This window comes from Hemicordylus capensis, chromosome 2 (assembly GCF_027244095.1).
Source record: "Hemicordylus capensis ecotype Gifberg chromosome 2, rHemCap1.1.pri, whole genome shotgun sequence".
Taxonomy (NCBI): Eukaryota; Metazoa; Chordata; class Lepidosauria; order Squamata; family Cordylidae; genus Hemicordylus; species Hemicordylus capensis.
Window position 1 is genome coordinate 342,220,450 of NC_069658.1, and position 21,528 is coordinate 342,241,977.

Consider the following 21,528-nt stretch of genomic DNA (forward strand, 5'->3'; position numbering starts at 1 on the left):
TTGAGGGCGTGCCCTCTCTCCTGCCATTACTCCCCTGCAACTGGTACTCAGAGGCATCCTGCCTTTGAGGCTGGAGGTGGCCCACAGCCCTCCGACTAGTAGCCATTGATAGACCTCTCCTCCATGAAGTCATCCAAACCCCTCTTAAAGCCATCCAGGTTGTTGGCTGTCACCACATCCTGTGGCAGATACTTCCACAAGTGGATCACGCGTTGTGTGAAAAAGTACTTCCGTTTGTTGGTCCTAGACCTCCTGGCCCCTGATCATCTTGGTTGCCCTCTTCTGTACCTTCTCCAGTTCAACAATGTCCTTTTAAAGATGTGGTGACCAGAATTATAAGCAGTACTCCAAGTGTGGTCGCACCATAGTTTTGTATAAGGGCATTATAATGTTAGCCGTTTTATTTTCAATCCCCTTTCTAATGATCCCTAGCATGGAATTTGCCTTTTTCACAGCTGCCGCACATTGAGTCGACACTTTCAATGAGCTGTCAGCCACAACCCCAAGATCCCTCTCCTGGTCTGTCACCGACAGCTCGGATCCCATCAGCATATACTTGAAGTTGGGCATGTGACCCCTCTACGAACACACCCCATCACTCTGGACCAATAGGAACAGGTTTTAGAGCCTAGAAAGGCTTGATGGCACAAGCATGATAATGAAGCAGCAGCTACTCTTTTTGCAACCTATGAAGCTGGCAGGGCTGTTGTTTTCCCCCCTCCCCTATCTGCTAAGTTTGTAAAGTCTAGTACAAATTTTGTTTCGTTGCTCTCTAGGTTGCAAGGGCTCCCCCTCAAATTGATACCTATATCATAGTAAAAGCAGAAAAACTGAGAATGGCTATGTACTGGTTAATAATAGCAGCTTGTGGTGTACTTGTCCACAGCCAGCCAGACAAACTGGCAGCCCCCCAGTCAAGAAGACAAGAGCAGCCTGTGAGGAATCTGATAATTAGTTAAACTCTGCACTTACTTAGACAGTAGCTCCAGTGGCGCAATTGGTAGCACAGGGTACTTATACAAAAGCACTTAACACAAAGCAATGCCATGCTTGTGAGTTTTAGTCTCACCTGGAGCACTAGTTTTGGTTCCACAATTTTTAAAGTATTCAGATGTACAACCACCACCACCACCTTGTGAGGTGGACTGATTTATAGTTTTCTAATTCTCCCTGTACTTGTTTTTAGAACACACTGTTGAAGAGCCGGGCAATGCTGGTGCATCATCACATCTGATGGATTCATGGGAAAAGACCATGGTAAATGGCTGAGGGTGATGCTTAGTTGTCTATATGTCCTTAAGAATGCTGGAATGTTAGATTTTGTGAGTGAAATTTAAAAACTTGTTTCCTTATTCCTGTACTACCACTCAGTGCGGGGGGGTGGGGGGCATGAACACATGTAGGGGCAAAAAGCCACCCTAACCAGTGCACAATCTGCTGCTAATTCTTTGGAAATCCATTCCATAGCATCTGCTGCTGATCCTACAGAGCTGTCTGAATCAAACCCATCGGCAGAAGGAGAAACTACTGCCGATCCTGCTAACTGAGCAAAGAGGCATCTTTTTAAAGTGTTGATTCTTTTTCCTTAGCAGCGGGAAGGCCCTATGCAGCCTCTTTTTAAAATTAACTCTCTTAATTTGAGAAATCCTAACATGAACTCCTTTTCATAGCACTGGAGACTTGCCTTTTGTGTGTCTAGTGCTACCATAAACAGTTTTCCAAACAGCCAGATCGTTGGTGGGGTTAACATCCACAGGCCTTGTTAGATGGTTCTGTGAAAGCTTTGGTTATAGCTCTTTAGGAGTTCAGGCAAGACATTGATATACCAAGACATCGATATACTGTTGTTCGCAGTAAAATCTATCAAACTGTTCCACCACTCCTGCTTTGACATCATTGTTCGTGACGAAGTGGTGAATCCCATGCTCCTTTAACAGGCTGCCTACTGGCTAATTTAAGAACGCCTTCCCTATGTCAACCTGGAGCTTGCCAGGCTTTTGGACCTCTCTGAAAATAGCTTTAAAAGCACTTCTCTGCTATTTTGTCTTTTAGAAGTACACCCCAAGTGTATTTCAATAGGATATCTACCACTGTCAAAATGTACTTGTAGGCTTTGTTGTTTTTAGGAAACTGCTGCATGTCCACTAAATCTGCCTCATCCACCCCTGAAACCAGTCTTGATTCTTTTAAAATGAATCCTAGCAGGCTTGTGCGGAGCATAAGCATCCTGCTCTGAAAGACAGGCCTCAATTTTACTTAGCACTTTACTGTGATGCCTGGCCTCTTGAAATAGCAGATTTACACCCCACAAAGCTCCCCTCTCTCCTCGGGGTATAATATATTTTCTTTAGGATTTTCTCATGCTCTGCCATGGTGCTGTTCAAATACATGAACACACGTATTTAAAACAAAATTATTTTATTGGTCACCATCAGTGCAAGCACATGAGAAGCACGATACATTGACTAAGCTGAATGTTCTCAAAGGCACCGACCTGCAAAAAAAGATGACAATGTTTTAATAATGCAGGGTAAAAACAAACAAAGCAAACAAATTAAAACACATCAGGCTTACCAGCTTGTCCTGCAATCATACAATGGCCAATCCTCACTAGACCTGCAGCACTTATAGTTGCATTGAAAATCCTGGGGCCTGCTTGACAAAAAAAGAATGGCAGCCACATCCACCATCAGAAAAGTCCCTGGACCCTTTTCTCATGATCAGTGGAAAAGGGCAATAGGGCAACAGCTTACCCCCTGCCCCTCACAAAAGCAGTTCTCTTTCCTTGGGTTAGGGTGCATCGCCTGCCCAGATGAGCACCAGCTGCTGCCAGTCGCTCCGAGGGTCAGGGTGCCAGGATGCATCACTCCACCCCCCAGAGCTACAGTAATGCACTTGTGTGCATGCAGTGCATTCTGGGGATCCCCTCTCCCCAAGTCTGCTAGCTGCTGATTGCAGCCACAGCTGACATGACTGGAAAAATGAGGTTAAGGGAGCGCTTACATTTAACCTCATTTTAGAGGGAGGATTCAGAGGCAGGTTTTCCACTTTGGTGCCACTGGGATCGGGCCCAATCCCGGCAGTACATACATGTGTGCAAAACTGGGCTCGGCTTCCTTAGTCTGGTTTTGCATGTGCATGTGAATAGCTTTCCTGTCTGCATTGTGGCAACCATAGTCATCACACCAATAATGATGAGGTCTTTTCTTCACACATTTTTTCCTATGCAGCTTTCTTTTCACAGGAGCTTCTGTTTCAGAATCTATTTAACTCATGCTTCTGTTTTTTGGGGCAGTAGCTGGAGGCTCTCCGGCTTCAGTTTCCACAGCAAGAGCAGGGGTGGTATCCACAATCGCATTTTAGTTAATCATACTGGTTCACTTGGAAAGTTGTTTCTGGATCTGGAACCTGGCCCATGGTAAAAACAGCCATCTGGTGAGTTTTCAGGCCTGCTGGAGGGTAGGACAGGCTCTTCGGTGTCATATATCCACCGGTGTCATATATCTGGCCCTATCCACCCCCAGCACAGCACCTCCAGTGACTGTTGCTGGTGTCTATCTTGGTTTCCTTTTTAGATTGTGAGCCCTTTGGGGACAGGGATCCATCTTATTTATTCATTATTTCTCGGTGTAAACCACCCTGAGCCATTTTTGGAAGGGCGGTATAGAAATCAATCAAACAAACACGGCCCTGACTTTCCCAGGCTTAATGTCCAAGAATGGGCAAAGATGTGGGCAAAGATAGGCCCACAGGCCTCAGTGGAGTCCATGGTCTCTGAAGAACAGTAAAATGACCTAAGCACTCTCCTACAGGGCCTGTATTTAGAAGGGTCACTTGACCCTGTTTCAGCCAATAAAGTTACACAGAATGGCTGTCGTTCCATTATTACACCTGCACCGTCAGGCCTTTCCAGACTCTGAAACCTGTTCCTATTAGTCCATGGTGATGGAGCCTGTTCTTAGAAGGGTCACATGCCCACCTTCAGAACTTCCAAAATGAGGGCATAGACCTGGTTCTGACCATTTCCAGCAACGTAGGCCCACCTCTGACCATTTCTGGCGATGTAGGCCTGCTTCTGACAGCTTCCGTAAGCAAGCACATTGCTTCCAGTGACATCACCAGAAACACAAGGCTTTTATTTATATACAAAAGGACCTGGTTTTTGACAGCTAATATGCCTCTAAACAACTCTGGCCCTTTGAGTGAAAAATTGAAACGAGAAAAACCTCACTGAGCCTACTTTTAAATAAAGTAAAATGCACCAGGACATGCAAACAGCGATTTTGTAACATACAGTCAATGCTGCTCATCAGAATATGAGCTGGGGCTGAATCATGCACTGGAGAGTACCAGGGAATGATGGTGCTCAGACATCGGCTTTGGCAACCAGTCTCTGGCACCTGACGTTTCTGCATCAGGGGCTGGCCAACAGGGACAAGTCAAAGGCCCAGGGCATCAAAGGGTCTAGAGCGAATCCTGAGAGCTCGGTGAAAAAGATGGCAGCCACTGAGAAGTGCTCCAGGTTGCTGTCACTATGGTCAAAGTAAGCCTCTCCCAAATGCTTGTGGAGACCGACCTTGGTAGTGGTGATGGCAGCTCAAAGTGGTCTTCAACATCTGCTCTAGTGGCTGCCATAGGTTTTTTTAAAAAGAGACATTGAGGCGGGTCTCACGATCAGTGACACCCACTTTTGCCGCTTTTGTGGGGACAGCGGGCTAAGCCCACTCTCCCTGCACACGAGCAGGGAGGGAGCCCTGGGCAGCCGGATCGGCCACCCACATGATTGCTGGCTCCGTGACGGAGCCGGCAGGGGCTGGGGAGCTCGAGGGCTGTGTGGCCCCTGGAAGCTCGAGTATGCCCTGCGTGAGTGCACAGGGCATACTGGGAAGACCCCTGGAGCTGGGAGGCGGCTTTTTGCCTCCCCTCCGGGGGTCTTCTCATGAGTATCCACGGGGCAGAGCTGCGCCACAGCTACTCACAATTGGAAAGCCTGGGTTTGTGAAGCACTCACTCCGCAAACCCGGGCTAAGCCGAGGGCTAAAAAAGCAGGCTAGTGGCTTGTAAGCCACTGGGCTCGCCTGTGAGCCCAGTGGTTTACATGATGAGCCAAAATCGGGCTAGGCTCTCCTAGCCCGGTTTTGGCTGATCGTGAGAATAGCCCCACTGTCAGCATGGCCATCTTGTACCCCTCAAACACATACTTTTAATGGAGCCCAGAATCGCACTTGGATGAAGGCCCCCTCAAACCTTGCCCTGACACTGTCCTCCACCATCAGTACTCCACCATTCCTCAGCAAGCCAGGCAGATTAGACCAAGGCACCCTCTAAACTATAGTATTGGTGTGAATACTGTCAGCTAATCCCACAGCCTGAATACGGCCAGCTGGCCCCACAAGCCAATTGGAATGCCCCAGGCCTTACGAATGCTTGCATCCCAAATCAGCTCCTCAATATAAGCAACTCATCCTAGCATATCACAACATAAGACTTGACTTGCCTGATTCAATACCTAGCCTGTCTTCAGCTCTGCTCTGCTCATAGCCCCTTTGGTCAACAACTACCTGATCTGGTGCCTGATCACCAGTCTCTCTTGACCATGCCATCTGCAGCAGACCTCCTTGGATCCTTGCCTGTCAGGGTGTATTTCATTAGAACTGAAGACCTGAACAGGCTTTTCTGAATCACATCCTAATTTTTGTTTTAAAAAAATACATGTGATAAATTAGTAGCCTAAAAATTATCTTGCCAGCAATAGAAATGGTCTCGAATAGAGAGGAGTGCCTTTTCAGTAACTGCCTACTTTTAGCTAAGAACACAGTAATGTTCTAATGTGAGGCCTGAATCCTGGCCAATCCATGAACTCAAAAAGGAAGTGCTTTTTATCTGGAAAGGGAAGGAAGGAGCTAAGGTTGGAGGGGACAACCTGGAGAGGGGGAAGAAGACTGAAGAAGCAGCTGCAGAAGATCTGGAGATTTCAGTGGGATTCCAGCATTGGAACAGGAAAGTGCTAGCAACAAAGGATCAACTTATTGAGAGGTAGCTATAGCCCTTTTCACGGGCATTGTGGGGACAGACTGGGAACAGCAGTAAGGCACTACTAGGATTTGCAGCCAAACAACTTGGAAACACTGATGCAACCAACTGGGGGTGGGGGGCGCTGTCATCAAATACACTTCTGGTCCAGGGCACTGTGTATCCTATGGCTGGCTGTATATGTATGGATTGTTGTTTATGTTAAAGTTACTTGGGGGAAATACTCTAGAATTATCTTTTTAAAGTTTAGGCTGACATTCATATTGCATTGCAATGCATACATGCTACAGAGAAAGGACAATTTCTGCCAATCTCCCCTTCTCCCAAAAACGTGTCTTTGAGGATCATGTGACCCGCAGGGACATATTTTTGGAAGGCACTGTCGGCTGCAGAGGGAAGGGGAGACTGTCAAAAATTGCACTTCTTGTGTAGCATGCATGCTTGTTGCACCTCTTGTGTATCATGCATGCATTGTTAATCTGGATATCAGCCTTTATTTGTCAGATTAAATAAAAATTGTATTTTGTTTTTGTTTTAAAAAGCTTAATTTATTCATCTAAATGAAATTAGTTTAATTACTTTTTCAATTTCTTATCTGAGCTTTTTTTTTTTTTTTTTTAAAGTCTATCTACATAGTACATCATTATTACAATTCATGACCTAAATCAAGGCTGCTCAATTTCGGTCATCCTGCAGCTGTTGGCAATGGCCTACAATCCCCATAATCCCTGGCTATTGACTGCTGTGGCTGGGGATATGGGAGTTGTATCCCTAAAACACCTGGAGGGCCGAAGTTGACCAAAGTATTACATCTAATCTAGGTCCATGGATCGCAGAGAGGTAACCCAGGGCCAGAGCAAAACATTTTGGGCCCTTTCTCCTGCACACGCACACACCCACACACACCCGCAAATGCAATAGATAACAATAGTAATAGTATATTGAGGATCCTTAGTATTGTGGTGGGGGGGGGGGCGCACTCAGGCAGTTTGCCTTCTTCCTCCGCCCCCCCCTCGCACCCCTGCCATTTTGCCATAGAAAAACGTGCAGATCTATTAAATATGCAGCAGCAGAACTGAAAACAGAGTGGCTCCCTGCACTTAGTCAAGCAGCTTCTCAGTATAGGAATGGTTTCAATTGACATGAAACAGGTCCACATTTTTGTTCCAAATGTACAACTGTAATAGCCAACTCTGGCAGATTGAGTACTCCACCTGCCCTTTTCTTTTTCCTGTCTGCCTCCTTCTAACCTGTTCAGCCTTTCTGGATCTGTAAGCTGCTCTGTACCCAGCTGTACTCCAGGAGTATTGGAAAGTATGCTCATAGCTCAGAGATCATGAACACTGTGATATCTTTCCTATAAGCCAGTGTGTGATATCCTGCTCCCTCTTCTGGCAAAATCACAAAGGTGGTATGATTCCAGCAATGCACATGTTGATTTCTGTTGCTGCAGCTCCTCTTTCAGGGGAAATGAGATATTTTGAGGGGTTATACTGAATGGAAATAAGAATATTCCAGCTAGTCAAACAGTCACATTAGGTGTTAAGAGAAAGCAAAAACTGAACATCACAAAGTTCAGTAAAAATTTTTAATGAGAACATATTTCATAAATACCAACACATTTTTGAGATTATCAAAGTGATTTGATATATTTAATTATGTTTTATGTTAATAGATATTGTTAGAATAATGAGGTGCTGTCCTCTTTTTTTAAAAAAAAAACTTTCATGGGTGTTTAGGGGCAGTATGAGAGGCAAAGCCCCACTGGGCTTAATTTAAAATTATTATTATTATTATTTACATTTATATCCCACTCTTCTTCCTAGGAGCCCAGAGCAGTGTACTACATACTTAAGTTTCTCTTTCACAACAACCCTGTGAAATAGGTTAGGCTGAGAGAGAAGTGACTGGCCCAGAGTCACCCAGCTAGTATTATGGCTGAATGGGGATTTGAACTCAGGTCTCCCCGGTTCTGGTCCAGCACTATAACCACTACACCACACTGGCACAATTATGGCATTGTTGCTCTGTCTAGAAATGTCACCCACAACCCAGATACCTTAGAAATGAATGGATGGGTTTTAGTGAGAAAATGGCCATTTCTATATATTTTCAGCTTTATTAAGTCTTTCAGTGTGCAGAAAAAATGTCAACCATCCCGTCAAATGAGATAGTTCAATGGCCCAGTGCTAACTGTTGGCATCAAACCCAAACCCAGTTCTGATAACATCCTGATTTAAAGTAAGCACCAGGGATCCTGCAATTTAATTGACTGAATAGACTAAGTGAGGGAAAGGATTGTTCAATGTTCAGGGAGGAAGCTGGTAATGTACAACAGAGGTTAGATGTAAAAATAGAAAGTATAAGTGGGAAAGCAGAGAAATGCCCAAGCAGCGAGCACTACCTTAAAGAGCAAGTCTCCAAAGAGGACTTCTTTGGTCTATTAATTGTTCAAAGGGGAGGATACAAGCAGCATTCAGAATGAATCCTATACATGAATACAATTGTGTCAATGTATTTGCTTATTGCACAGGAGTGGCTCTATCTGAAATGTTTGATTCTGAATTCTTGTTGACTTTGAAATGCTTGGTAAAGAGAACAAGAAGACAGAGTTATGTAAATGAGGACAGTCAGTGCATATAGGTGGGCAAAGATATCTAGATGCCAGGAATTACCGCTCACTATGCTCAAAACCGACCCTTCCCCCATCATTCTGAACAGAACATTTGCAAGAGGAGTATAGTTTATTGGTAAAGCACCTGGTAAATTGTTCTGCATTCACATGGTCCCAAGTTCAATAACAAGACTGGGAGAAAACTTCACTGAAACCATGCAATATTGCTGCCAGTCAGAATGGGCGACATAAGCCACTACTTTGACTCTGTATAAGGCAACTCCATCTCTCTTAATTGCATATTCTCAAAATACTGCATTGACCTTGAGGCTTCAAAGCGGAAATCAAAATTGTGCCACAAATCCTCAAGTGAATGTGAATGATGCTCATGTGAAATTGCCTATAGTGTGAGAAACAAGAGTATGAGAAACCAAGAACTGGCGCCAGTGCTCACTTCCATGCATTTAAGCTCACTGCTAGTTCAAGGCAAAGCAGAATCACTCACTTTGGCTCCTGGAAGGTCACGCAGATGGGAAAAGATGACATTCGGCACAAGCACCTGATCCTGTTTCATAACCTGGGACAAGATGTTTGAGTGAGGGTGGGGAGTGTGGGCACTTTTATTGCTGCTTCTCTTCATCACCTGCTCCCTGTGCACATATGCCTTGCGGGAACCACAAGGACTGGCCCACAGTTCCATGGACTTTTACCCTGTTGTGCAAACAGGCAGAAGCCTAATAGAGTTTCTTCTGGAATGTTATCCTTTTTATCTATGACTGGAGCTGCCGTTGAACCAACGAATCCCCCTTCTCTTTCTGTTAGCGCTCTCTGCTTGTGTAAGTCTCCCTTTCCATGCCTCTTCAATATGAGTTCACTAGACCACATGCTAGATTAATGCTCCTTAACAGCATTTCATGGCCTTCTTTTTCTCCGCTGTCCCTTCCTGTATCCTTACTCCATAAATATTTAAGGGGTTCAGACTCCCTCTACTCTCACTGGCACTTGCATATGCACCAGCTTCAAGTATATAGTGATAGACCTTTCTATGAACCCTAGTTTGGATGTGTGTTACAATAAAATATACACCCTATGTGCATCACAGTAAAATATACAATCTATCTCCACAGAGAGAAAGATATAAGAAAAGTACAAAATTATTTAATAGGATAGGAAGGCCATTTAGGGCCCATGCACCAAATCTGTCCTCCGGAATGACCCATGATCTTGAGTCTCTTCACACTCATACACACAAACCAACCCTCTACTATCCTTAAGTTTCTTTCTCCCAAGCTGAGAGATAGGCAAAGGGCTCATTCTTCCTCAGTGGAAGCAGCAAGTGGGTAGGAAAAGCAATACGTTTCCTCCTCCATTACTGTTCCCACTGGTAAAGAGGAGGCTAAAGAACCCTTTGGCTGTATCTTGGTTTTTATGGCAGAGCCAATGTTGCTTCTCCCCTACCCAGCACACTTCCCTTGCTCAATTCAAAACATGACTCCTGTTAAACATTAGCTGCTGACAAGAGTCAGCCTTTGAAGATATTCCTCCTGTGAGAGATAGTTATCTTCTTGCAGAGTTCAGCTTATAAGTTGGTAAGGTAACCCTAGCAATGCCATGGTCCGAGTTAGGGTTGCCTTCAGAGCAGGCAAGATAGGGATAGCATTATAAATTGACCATTTAAGAAAGCCTGGTCTACTCCTGTGCTTTTAACAGCAGCTTGCTCTGCACAAATTAGCAGGTGAAGCTTTTCACAAGCAGGGAGATAAGCATTATCATCACCTGTTAACTGTTTCCAAAAATTATGTAGTTTCTAAAAGAGTAGCCATGTTGGCAGCTTGGAATAGGGAGGATTCCTGGAGCTTTCCCAGACAGACATTACCGTGGGTTTACTGTGAGTTCAAATTTGCCCCAAAAAACCAACACAGAAAGTGGATTTTTTTTTTTTTACCCTGTACATAAATCACATTAGGCTTTAACGCACAATGAAAAACCCGAATCGTGTGTGAAGTGCTCCCCAATATCTCGCATGCACTTTGCCATGAATCTGGCTGATGTGTGAATGCACACCCTCCATTCCGAGCTAAAAGCCCCATCTGGAAATGCTCTTGGTCTTTACTCCACTTTCCTCTCCTTCTAATGCCACCTGCTTGATCCTTTTCAGCATTAAGTTCCAAGAGGAACTCCGGTTCATGACATTTGATTGCTTTACATAAACACTGTGGGCTTTCTAGAAGATGCTTCCCTGTGTGTGGAGACCACTGTGTCGACTAGGCCTAACATTTTTCTGAGAAGGCCTGGTGGATTCTGCTGCAAAGAACAGCACATTAAAGGGAACAAGATAATAAAGAGAGGTATTTGCCTTCTTTTTCCTCCCATCAGCAGGTGGTGAGCTGAAGAGAGCCCTTTGGATCATGATAGCGTGTCCCTTTTGGTGGGCCTTATTTCTCCCTCAGTGGGTATGGATCCTCCTCTCCACCCTCCGCTCACCACACTTCCCACCCTTGGCACTTACCCAATCTAGGTTACAGAGGATACGACTCATATGCCTTTAGTCACTGTGTAAGAGGGAATATCAGCAGGTGTACAAGGGTGGGCCATAGCTGTTGGAGCACATGCTTTGTAGGCAGAATGACCCTAGTGGTCCTGGCATCTCCAGGCAGAGTTGGGGAAGTCTCCTGCCTGAAACACTGGGAACTGCTGACAGTCAGTCTTACAGTACTGAGCAAGATAGATCAGTGGTCTGACTCAATATCGGGCAAGCAGCTTCATATGTTCTTATGCCGTTGTCATCACTGCAGCACTAGAAAAGAATAAGCCCACATCTGGCCTGAACTCCCTCTCCTACACAAGTAGTAAAAGTAGGGCACCCCTGCTGGTTGCCCTGCCTCCACCACAGAGTCTTCAAGAGCCATATCATATCCCACCAGGTATCTAGGTTATGAAATAGTTTCTGGCTGCTTGCACTTAATGTCATATCCCCATATAAGCGCACATGAGATCTTGCTGTCATGTGACTGAATAATTAAGAGGATAAATTGAATTCTGGGTGACTCATGGCCACCCCTGTTTGACTTCCTCCCTTCTATCTGCCCTCAGGCGACAACAGGACTCCATGCACCATCTGTGAGAAGAACCACTTGAAAGTTAGTTCCAGAGCTCATTAAGCTGAAAGCAGAGTAAGCAGCAGAACAACCATGCTAGCAAGATGCACGGTTCCTATTCTGAAAGCATTTCCTGAGTGGTCCCAAAGGCACCAATGCCAGCTGTTCCATTCCCTATCTTACACCTTCTTTCTATGTTTGTTGTTCTTGAATGGGGAGGCTTGTCAGCCTGTGGACAGCCATAAAATGAGATAGAGGCCCAGCACAACTGATTGTTTATGGTTGGCTGGCCTTGGTCTTTGGCCCTAGGAAAGCAAACCCTCCCCTGCTCTTGCTTTCCTCAGCTGCCCTCAGTGTTGATTTGAATGGTCCTAAAGAGAGGTTCATGCCTCTTTTCCAGGCAAAGCAAACTGGCTTAAAATGCAAGTGAATAAAGGAGGAGGGCAGCTTTTTCAGCATATGTGAGAGATGCCTATGATCAAGGGAATGGTGATTCTATTCCCAATTTAGCATCTGATGAATTAACAGGAAGCAGGTTTATAACAAGCAAAGGGAGATCATTTTTCACACAATACGCAATCAACTTGTGAGATTCACTGCCATGTGAAGCTAGAACCCAGCTCAGCTCAAAGAAGGATATAATAAAAGCATGAAAGATAGTGTCATCAGTCCTGCTAGCCAGGATGATCAGATAATTCATCTTTATTCTCAAGATACTCTTAAGCCTTACGTTATCTTAAAGACAGGAATGAATAATAAAAGAGTGGATGAATCACTGCATAATAACTCTGTTTTTCAAATATTTTTTCTGTAACTGGCATTTGTTAGCTACTTCCAGAGATAGAACACTGGCCTATGTCTGACCCACCACAGCTGTTTTGTTTGTAGAAACCTAGAACTGGGAAGAGACCTGAAGATGATTATGAGGGGGTTAGGCCCAGCCCGGGTTAAGACCAGCCCAGGTTAGGCTGTGTGTGAGAACTACCAGGGTTGGGCCTGATCCGGGTGGAGCAGCATTACCTAGCCTGGCTTTTTAGGCCAGCCATTAGCCAAGGTTAAGAGAGCAAGTGCTCCTTTAAGCTGGTCTTCGTGTTTGCGTGTGAGCCCAGCCACACACAGAGATGGGAGCCTAGAGCGCCTGTCTCCTGGGGGAATCCCCCAGGGCACTGTGCTCAGTGTGTAGTCATGCATTGTAGGATTCCAGGAGGCCAGGATACATGGTCCTGGTCTCCAGAGCTCTGCACTGTGGCACACAGCATGGATCATCTGGGAGCGTGGTTCGCCCTCCCAGGAACGAACACTTGTCTGCGGGGAAGGTGAGTTTAACCAGCCTTCCCGCCCCACCCACCTGCCCAATCATATGAACAATCTCATTGTGTTAAAGCAAGATTCTACACACATTAACCTTCCGCAAAGTCATCCATGCCATTCAGGTCATAGAGAGGGTGCCATGTGAAGAGGGCAGGAGATGTTCCAAATCAGAAGTGCCAGCATGATTGTCAAGCCACAAATTGTTTAGACAATCCAAGGAAGTGAGCCAAGCCACACCTGATGGGACTGGTGCCTAGAATTGGTACCCAGCCCTTCTCTGGTCCAAATATGTAGATTAGGCTAAGCCTTGAGCCTGAAGCTAAACCATCCACCAATACTTATGGGGAAAATATTTCTTGGCTTCTAGCACAAGTCCAGTCCAGTCCAGCGGGAAAGAGGATCTGTCTTCAGGTGCCACCAGTTCATCTGGTGGCAACCTGGGACCAGGCCTTCTCAGTTGTCACCCCTAACTGTAGAACATGCTCCCCATGGATTTAAGAGGATTATCTTCCTTGGAGACCTTTAGGAGAGCCTTAAGATCTCTCTTTATAGCCTGACTTTTAATGATATCTAGTTTGAATATGAATTTTAATGAGTTTTAATCTGGTTTAAATGTTTTCTGATTGTAATTGTTTTACTATATGTTTTTTTTCATTTTAATGTAAACTGCCTTAAGCCACTTTAGAAAAGCTGGTATAGAAGTTAAATGAATGAATGAATGAATGAATGCATGATAATAATAAATAAATAAATAAATAAATTATAAAGTAAAGAGGGAAAGCCATGTCTGATTCCAATAAGCTACAAAGGGGGCACCAGATTAAACATCATACTAGCAACATTTATGTGTCAGATCTCTGACATGTGCTATCAGAATGCACCTTGATGAGCTAGAGCTTCAAGTCTAATGGACAGCAGTAGAAAACTATAATCACTGACATGCAGTGCAGTAAAAAGTGGGTGGTTGAGCACCGCCTGCACTGCTGTGTGTGTCTAAATCCTTCCCATGCTGTTGTGGAACAGCCTTGTTCTGCTGTAACTTAAAAGCTGCACAGCATAATGTCCATTAGAAATCATAGGCAATGCATTGTGCAATTGCACAACTTTAAGTCACTATGGAACAGAGCAGTTCCACAATAAGGTGGGCAGGATTTAGACACATGCAGCAGCACAGGTGGTGCTCAACTGCCCACATTTCTCTGCTCTCTGTGTCAGTGAAGGTTTGTACTGAATTGCAGCCTGGGGACGCAGGGCAAGTTAGATTGCCAGAAACTTCCAGTGTCAAAAACAAAGAGCCATTTTATTAAAATGGAGCATAGATTTTAAAAAGAATCGATAAAGAGCCATTGTGCAAAGGAACATCAGCTTCAAATCAGAGTGTTAGTGATAAGGCTATTAGGGGAATATAAACGAGCTAAGAATGTTGTCTTTTCCTGCCTGATGGGACCTTGCAGTGGCCAGGTAAGAACTATGTTGAGGAAGGTTCTGCCTGGGAGCAGAACCTTGATAGAAATTGTTAATGGGAGTTTTGAGAAGCCCTGACAGTCCTAAAACATGCTGCACCAGGAGACAATGGCATAGGATGTTAGATCAATGACACTTACTACAGCAGGAGGAAATATGTTACACAGGTATAGTGAGCTAGGGATTTATACAGCACCATTGTGGCTGGGAAAGAAGAGCACCATACTCCTCAGTGTTCCCTGTAACAGGGATTTGCAGATGTTGTTGACTATAACTCCCATCATCCCCAGCCAAAGGTCATTGCAGATGGGATTATGGGAGTCGTAGTTAACAACATCTGCAAATCCCTGTTACAGGGAACACTGCTCCTCCTGCATCATCAACACCCCTGATGATTTTGATGAAGACTATCCATCATGAGTTTTCAAAGCACAGTGGCCTAAAAGTGGGAGGAAGCAGATGTGACGTGGTCAAACATTTGAATGCCCAATTCACACAGCATCCTGTGAGAACGAAAGACCCCACACTCAACAGAAACCACAGGCTTGTTCACATGATTATTATTGTGGTAGGACAGGCTGCATGCATTCCTGTTTCTGATCATCTGTGAGTTAAAAATAAGCCTGGAGCAGGGAGCTTGGTTGTGAGCTAAGCCCCAGCTGGGTAGGACAAGCATGCCCTGCCCAGAGTCCATCCTCAGCTTTGAAACAAGGTAGGAGGAAGAACTATCATGCCCTAATAACAATGATGTGAATAAGCCTCATATCTGTTCATCTCCAAGCAAACATCTCTGTAGACCCCTTGCCCCGAAATTCAAATGGAAGAATTCACAAAACTTGCCAATTTATAAGAAAAATGGGATAATAACAAATATCTAAAATGTAACTTTTATTTTTAAAGATGCTTTAAAAAATTTACCTTATATACAAAACCCCCTAACCTGAGCCATCATATTGAAGAAATATAAACATCAGTGTTTTTGCTACTAAGTTCAAATATCCAAGTAGTTTATTATCTAAGGGGAGAACTGTTAGTTCAAAGCCAAATATACATCAGAGATGAGACCTGAAAGAATGTAGGACTGACCCAGTCAGGTTTCCTAGATCTTCGTCAAAGAGACATCATCTTCATCTCTCCCAACCTTCTCTTTGCATTCTAGATTAGAAGACTGCATTTTACTCCAGGAAATACAATTCTGTGTGTATTCATAGGGTTTATGTAGAGCAAGATAAAGAAAAGGCCCATGAAGCCCTATGGCAAGTCAAGGGAGGAAGGGTAGAGGAAAATAGGAGGGTGGTTGTGGTGGTTTCCGCTTCCCTGGAATGTTACCTTTTTGTTTGTTCCTGCTGCTGCACCAAATCAAGAAGGCTATACATTCTCAACAGTCTTTTCTTCCTATATAATATTTTAATGTTTCTCTAGTCTTGTGCTAAAAAGTGATATATAAATATCCATAGTAGCAGTAGTAGTAGTCTGCTACTCAAAGCCCTACCAGGCAAGAGAATGCACTCTGCTGCCAAAAGCCCTGCCAGACAAGGAAGATTCAACTGACTTGTGGGAATGCACAAATTGTTTCGTCTGTCTCACACCTTAAGTAAAAGCCCGAGAAGTTTCCACTTCTCTGGGAGGCAGGGTGTCATTGCTTCTGTGAATATGTTACATCTTTCAAATACATGTCTATTTTAAAAAGGGTGGGTGGGTAGGTATACGTCAGAAACCAAACCAAATGGCTGTAGCTATAATTGAGTGGATGGGTTCAAAGAACCCAGGGATCCCAACTCCTGAGGGCCCCCAGTTCCACCCCTCCCTATTTTCTTCATCAACTCCCTCACTCTGAGGGGTTGCAGGGGAGTGGGGCAAACACAGGCCCCCTCTGCCTTAGCTACACCCCTGAAACCAAACGCCTTGTTGAATGGGCTGGCAACCTAAACTGTGTTCCTTGGATCAACAGCTGAAGTGAATATAAACATGATGAATCTGTGAGTTTCTGACCTGTTACCCTCAGAGATATTAGTCCATCTAGCTCAGTATTGTCTACACTGACTGGCAGCAGCTCTCTAAGGTTACAGGAGTTAGGAGTCTTTCACAGCCCTATCTGGATAAGCCAGGGAGTGAACCTGGGACCTTCTGCATGCAAGTATGCAGATGCTCTTCCACTGAGCTATGGCCCTATATCTTACAGAGCTCAATGTAGTCTCCCATCCAAATACAAACCAAGCTGGACCTTGCTTAGCAAAGGGGACAAATCATGTTCACTACTACAAGACCAGCTCTACTCTCCTAAAAGTGGAGATGCTGGGGATTGAATCTGGGGCCTCATGGTAGGTTCTGCCACCCTACCTGTCAGGAATTGAACCCTAAGTCTAGTGCTAGTGGTTACTAAAATGCACCGTTCAGTGTGATTTGGCACACTTAATTATGGAAACATACACAAGAAGAGGACATTTTTAGCAGCAGCGTTTGGTCCTTGGTGCACTAGGAGACCTTGCTATGCATAAGCTAGCTACCAGATTCCTTTACGTCATGCTTCACCAGCACTCAGCCATCTCTGTTTTGTCCTCTTGGTTTTTTTGGTTCCACTTGATTGGCTTTCTGAGTGCCTTTAGCTTCTAGAGCAACAAATTTAAACTGGGTCTTACATTTGGCATTAGGCTGCTGACCTCTGTTATGTGCCTAGATGGGCTTCTGTTATGGCTTGGACCTCTAATGGCTGACCGGACTCGTACTCAGTTCTTGCTTCTTCTGACACAGCAGTCAAGCCTTGAGTGCTGGTGGTGGCCCAGGCTAGATGCTGACAAATGATCCTGAAACACTTCCTAAATACCCTGGTTCTGTTTCTTTCCCCCAAGCATCCAGGCTTGCATTTCCCCACATATTTTCAGACAGCAGCAAGTCCTTCCTTAAAGTAAAGTAATGACAACGACCCTAATGCTTTTATGTCTAGGAGTGAGTCCATCACATTTTCCCAGAGGAATCAAATAAAATACACACTCGGTGCAAAGGAAGTTGCTTCATTAGTTCAGCCATAATAGCATTAGTCTCTAGAGCCTGCCAACTAATTTGATTCTCCTGGTTATCCCAAGTATTTCTGTATAAGGTCATCTGGTGGTCAAATGGGAGGGCAGGACTTAGGGCATGAATTCTTCTTTGATAGTCATTGGTGACGAGGAGACCAGGTTGGTGGTACTGCTGCAAATGCCTCCAATTGGACCAGGGGTGCCAACTGCTGGAGGGGTGGGTGTGGTTGTACTTGCAGGCTGTGTTTGCTGTTGCATCTTCTTCTTGTTCACCTTCCTCTCCTTGGCTCTCCTATTCTGGAACCAGATTTTTACCTGGGAATATGATATACAGAAGGAGGTAGAGACCAAGCAGAAGAAAAGGAGGGGAAGGAAGAAAAAGCAATAGAGATGGATGCACAGTATGAATTTGAGAAGATATAGAAATTACATGATGGAGGAGAGGCAAAGCAAACACAAACAGTGGCCAAAAGAAAGGCAGGGATAAGGAGAAGGAATTGGGGTGGGATGGAACATGGTAAGATTCAGAGCAAGAGTTTAAGGGGATAAGAGAGGAAACAAAGGCAAAAGAGATGCAATACTAGTTAGAATCCATAAGGATGAGCTCTTTCTCCTGAAATCTCCCTTTTCTGTAAGCTACCTTTCTAGGCACAATGGATTCTTCTACTTCCTTTCACCCATGTCAGTTTCCCGTTCCATATATGATCTTAGCAGCAATCCAGCTAGGGAATGCTGTAAAACATTTATCAGTTGCTCACTTTTCTTTCATTAGCTCTTTGGATCATTGGATGATCCATCAGCACAAAAGGACAATTATGTAGTTTTTCTATTCTACAATATGATATATACTGAGCAAGACAGAAAAAGAATTAGCCGTTAAGCATATTAACAGGCTGATCTTATTCATGGTTTACTCAAAAGAAAACCCCACTTTGTTCAACGAAACTTTTCCCCAAGAAAGCTTGTATGAAGATTGCACCTGTTATCCTTAACATTTACACTGGCATCTCTGCCTGAGGTGCTCAATGTGTTCAGTTGTATGATGGTTTGGAATCATGCAACTCCAAGAAGGATGCAAGACTGTAGCACCAACCTGCCGCTCTGTCAGTCCTAATGTTGCAGCCAGCTCTGCTTTCCGCCGGATAGTGATGTAGCGGCTGTAGTGGAACTCCTTCTCTAATTCCAAGCGCTGATGATCTGTATACACAACACGGTACTTGTCTTTTGTTCTTGTCTTGCCTAATAAAGAACAAATAGTAAGATACTGAATTAGCAGAGCGGATATGAAATATGTGAAACAGATAGTAAAATGTATTCTCAGAAGGTAGGAAGAAAATGGTGGGGGAAAGGAAAATGGTAGTGGGTTCCATGGCTCCCATCCAATTGAAGGTGGTAGTGGCAGCAAGGAAAGAGAGGATTGCTTTAATCTAGGTTAATATGTCTAATGTTGCTATCTCTTTTTTATCTTCTATGGCAAAGATCTCAAATTGTGGCCCTCAAGCAGTTGCTGGACCACAACTACCATCATTCCCAGCCACAATGGCCAATATCCAGGGATAATGTGAGTTGCAGGCCCACATCTGCAGGATGAGGCCACTGTTCCATGTATTCCTGTTTCTGACAGTTAAGGGAAGTGCATTCTCTAATGTATGCTCCTTCATATTTTGTCCAGGTGCCAAGGTACATAAAGATCCTTTCTTTCAATGGCACATAGCTCTTTCTCTGATGTCCAATGTAAATATTTCTTCATCCCAGTTTTAATTATTGGGAGATACTTAGATTTCCAATTTAATAAGTTAGCTTGGCTCTTCCATGCTTGGTTTCTTCTTGTTACATATCAGCTGTGTGGGCCCAGTCCAGGTTGAGATCACAGCAGGAGGTGGCTTTAACTTTCTCTCTCCACCATGGCCTCAATCTGGATCATGTTGCAAGGGAGCATGGGGACTCCCTCCCCAGAACTTTGGTCCTGACCCCGATTGGGACCGTCACAGCTGATAGTTAACAAAAACAACCCAAGCATGCAAGGGCAAAAGTATGCACATTTATCCTTCATGAAATACTTTTGGTCATCCCTGGCGCAGTGGGCATGCACGATCTCCTATATCAGGCAGCAGCGATCTAGGAAGCTGCTGAAAGGCATCATCTCATACTTCATGGGAGGAAGGCAATGGTAAACCACTCCTGTATTCTACCAAGAAAACTACATGGCTCTGTGGTCGCCAGGAGTCGACACTGACTCGGCAGCAAAATCTTTCCTTTCCTTTCATAGTTCAATATGGGTGTGGTGGTAGGGTTGCCAGGTCCGGATGGTGAAAAAAGTCAATATCCATCACCAAAAAAGTAGAAATAAAATACACTTTTCTCAACAAGAAGAAGAAGAAGTCTCCTCTTTGCATAAAATTTGCATATGCTTGTTGGTATTATATAGGCATATGCTGATAAAAACTGGATAATATGAAAATAAATACAGCTCACCACTGTGAAGCTGATGACCAAGTGAGCTGTATGCCTGCTTGGTCTGTTGTCTAGGTGCCGAGTTCTCAAGGCCCCTGCTTCTTAACCATAAATCCATCTCCCTCCCAGTTAGGTTTACCACACACACAATCCTCCTCCCCACAGGTCACCCAGCCTGCTCTCCCCAGCCAAGCCAGCAACTTCATCTCTTGTTTTGAGGCAGGGCAGCCCACCAGCTACTGAGCCTCTTTGCATACTGGTGCAGTGGTGCATGCATGGCCTCCCACTCACTTGCTATTCTCTATGACTACAAACATTTCTATACCACTTTTCAACAGAAGACTGAAGCCACAGTAGTTTTCAAAGAAAAATAAATAAGATACTCCCCTGTCCCCAAAGGGCTCACAATCTAAAAAGAAACACAAGGTAACACCAGCATTAGCCATTGAAGAAATACTGTGCCAGGGTTGAATAGGACCAGCTGCTCTCCCCATGATAAATAGAAGAGATTCACTACTTTAAAAGGTGCCTTTTTACTCAGATAGCTAACTTCTCACTGCCGCTGCCGCCACCACATGAAAGAAGCAAGCTGCACCTACTAGGCCTAACTATCTGTGCTCTCAACCTGCCACTGAAGCAGAACCTCCACTCTGGCTTCTCTATTGGATGGGTGGTCAGTAGGATGCTGGCAGGGGAAGAGGAGACGGAGGAAGAGAAGCTTCTCATGAGAGCAAAGTGTTCTGAGCAAACAAGTGCTCTGAGCGAACAAAGGTTTCCAGCTGCTCCCCAGAACTTCAGACAGCACAAGACATGCAAAATAGGTTGTTCTACCCCCAAAATAGTCTCTGTTCCTCCTAATGCCCAAAGTCATTTGGTCCCCAAAATTGTTGCATATCCTTTATAAAAGTCTCTAGTTGGCAACCCAATGTGGTGGTGATGTGGGGACAGAGCTAGACTGAAGAGGGAAATAGGTCCTTGCTATAGGTGAGCTATAGCTGGGCTGCTTTCTTTAAAAAGTCTAGATTTATTATTTATTTATTATTATTATTTTACATTTTATATCCCGTTCTTCCTCCAAGGAGCCCAGAACGGTGTACTACATACTTGAGTTTCTCTTTCACAACAACCCTGTGAAGTAGGCTAGGCTGAGAGAGAAGTGTCTGGGCCAGAGTCACCCAGCTAGTTTCATGGCTGAATGGGAATTTGAACTCGGGTCCCTCCGGTCCTAGTCCGGCACTCTAGCCACTACACCACACTGGCTCAATGATGATGTGTGCTGCATTGAAGATATTGTGTATGTTTTTTAAACTTTTAATTAGATATGTATTTTTATATTCCAATTTGATATTTTCATTGTGTAACTGTTTTAGAGTCTTATATTGTTTTAAATGTTTTATATATAGTCTTACATTGTTTTAAATGTTTTATAAACTGCCTTTAGATTGTTTTAATGAAAGGTGGTGTAAATATTTAACAATGAAACGAATAAATATGAAATACTCAAGTCTCTGTAGAGGGGAGCTCCACCAGACCAAAA

The 21,528-nt window shown here is 44.3% G+C and overlaps 1 protein-coding gene and 1 long non-coding RNA gene across 2 annotated transcripts in view; both read right to left on the reverse strand.

Annotated features, from left to right (window-relative positions):
* Positions 1 to 2,401: 2,401 nt before the first annotated feature.
* LOC128346978 (uncharacterized) lies at positions 2,402 to 4,034 on the reverse strand. The gene is made up of 2 exons (XR_008317325.1): positions 2,575 to 4,034; positions 2,402 to 2,494 (listed from the first exon to the last, which is right to left on the reverse strand). It is a non-coding gene; the product is annotated as an uncharacterized LOC128346978 (long non-coding RNA).
* An 11,359-nt stretch (positions 4,035 to 15,393) lies between these two features.
* Positions 15,394 to 21,528, reverse strand: part of CDX1 (caudal type homeobox 1) — a 57,591-nt gene continuing 51,456 nt past the window's right edge. The window contains exons 2-3 of the mRNA XM_053303509.1: positions 18,631 to 18,776; positions 15,394 to 17,852 (exon numbers count right to left, since the gene is read on the reverse strand). Coding sequence (XP_053159484.1) covers positions 17,649 to 17,852; positions 18,631 to 18,776 — 350 coding nt within the window. The 3' untranslated portion in view covers positions 15,394 to 17,648. The remainder of the gene's footprint in view (positions 17,853 to 18,630; positions 18,777 to 21,528) is intronic.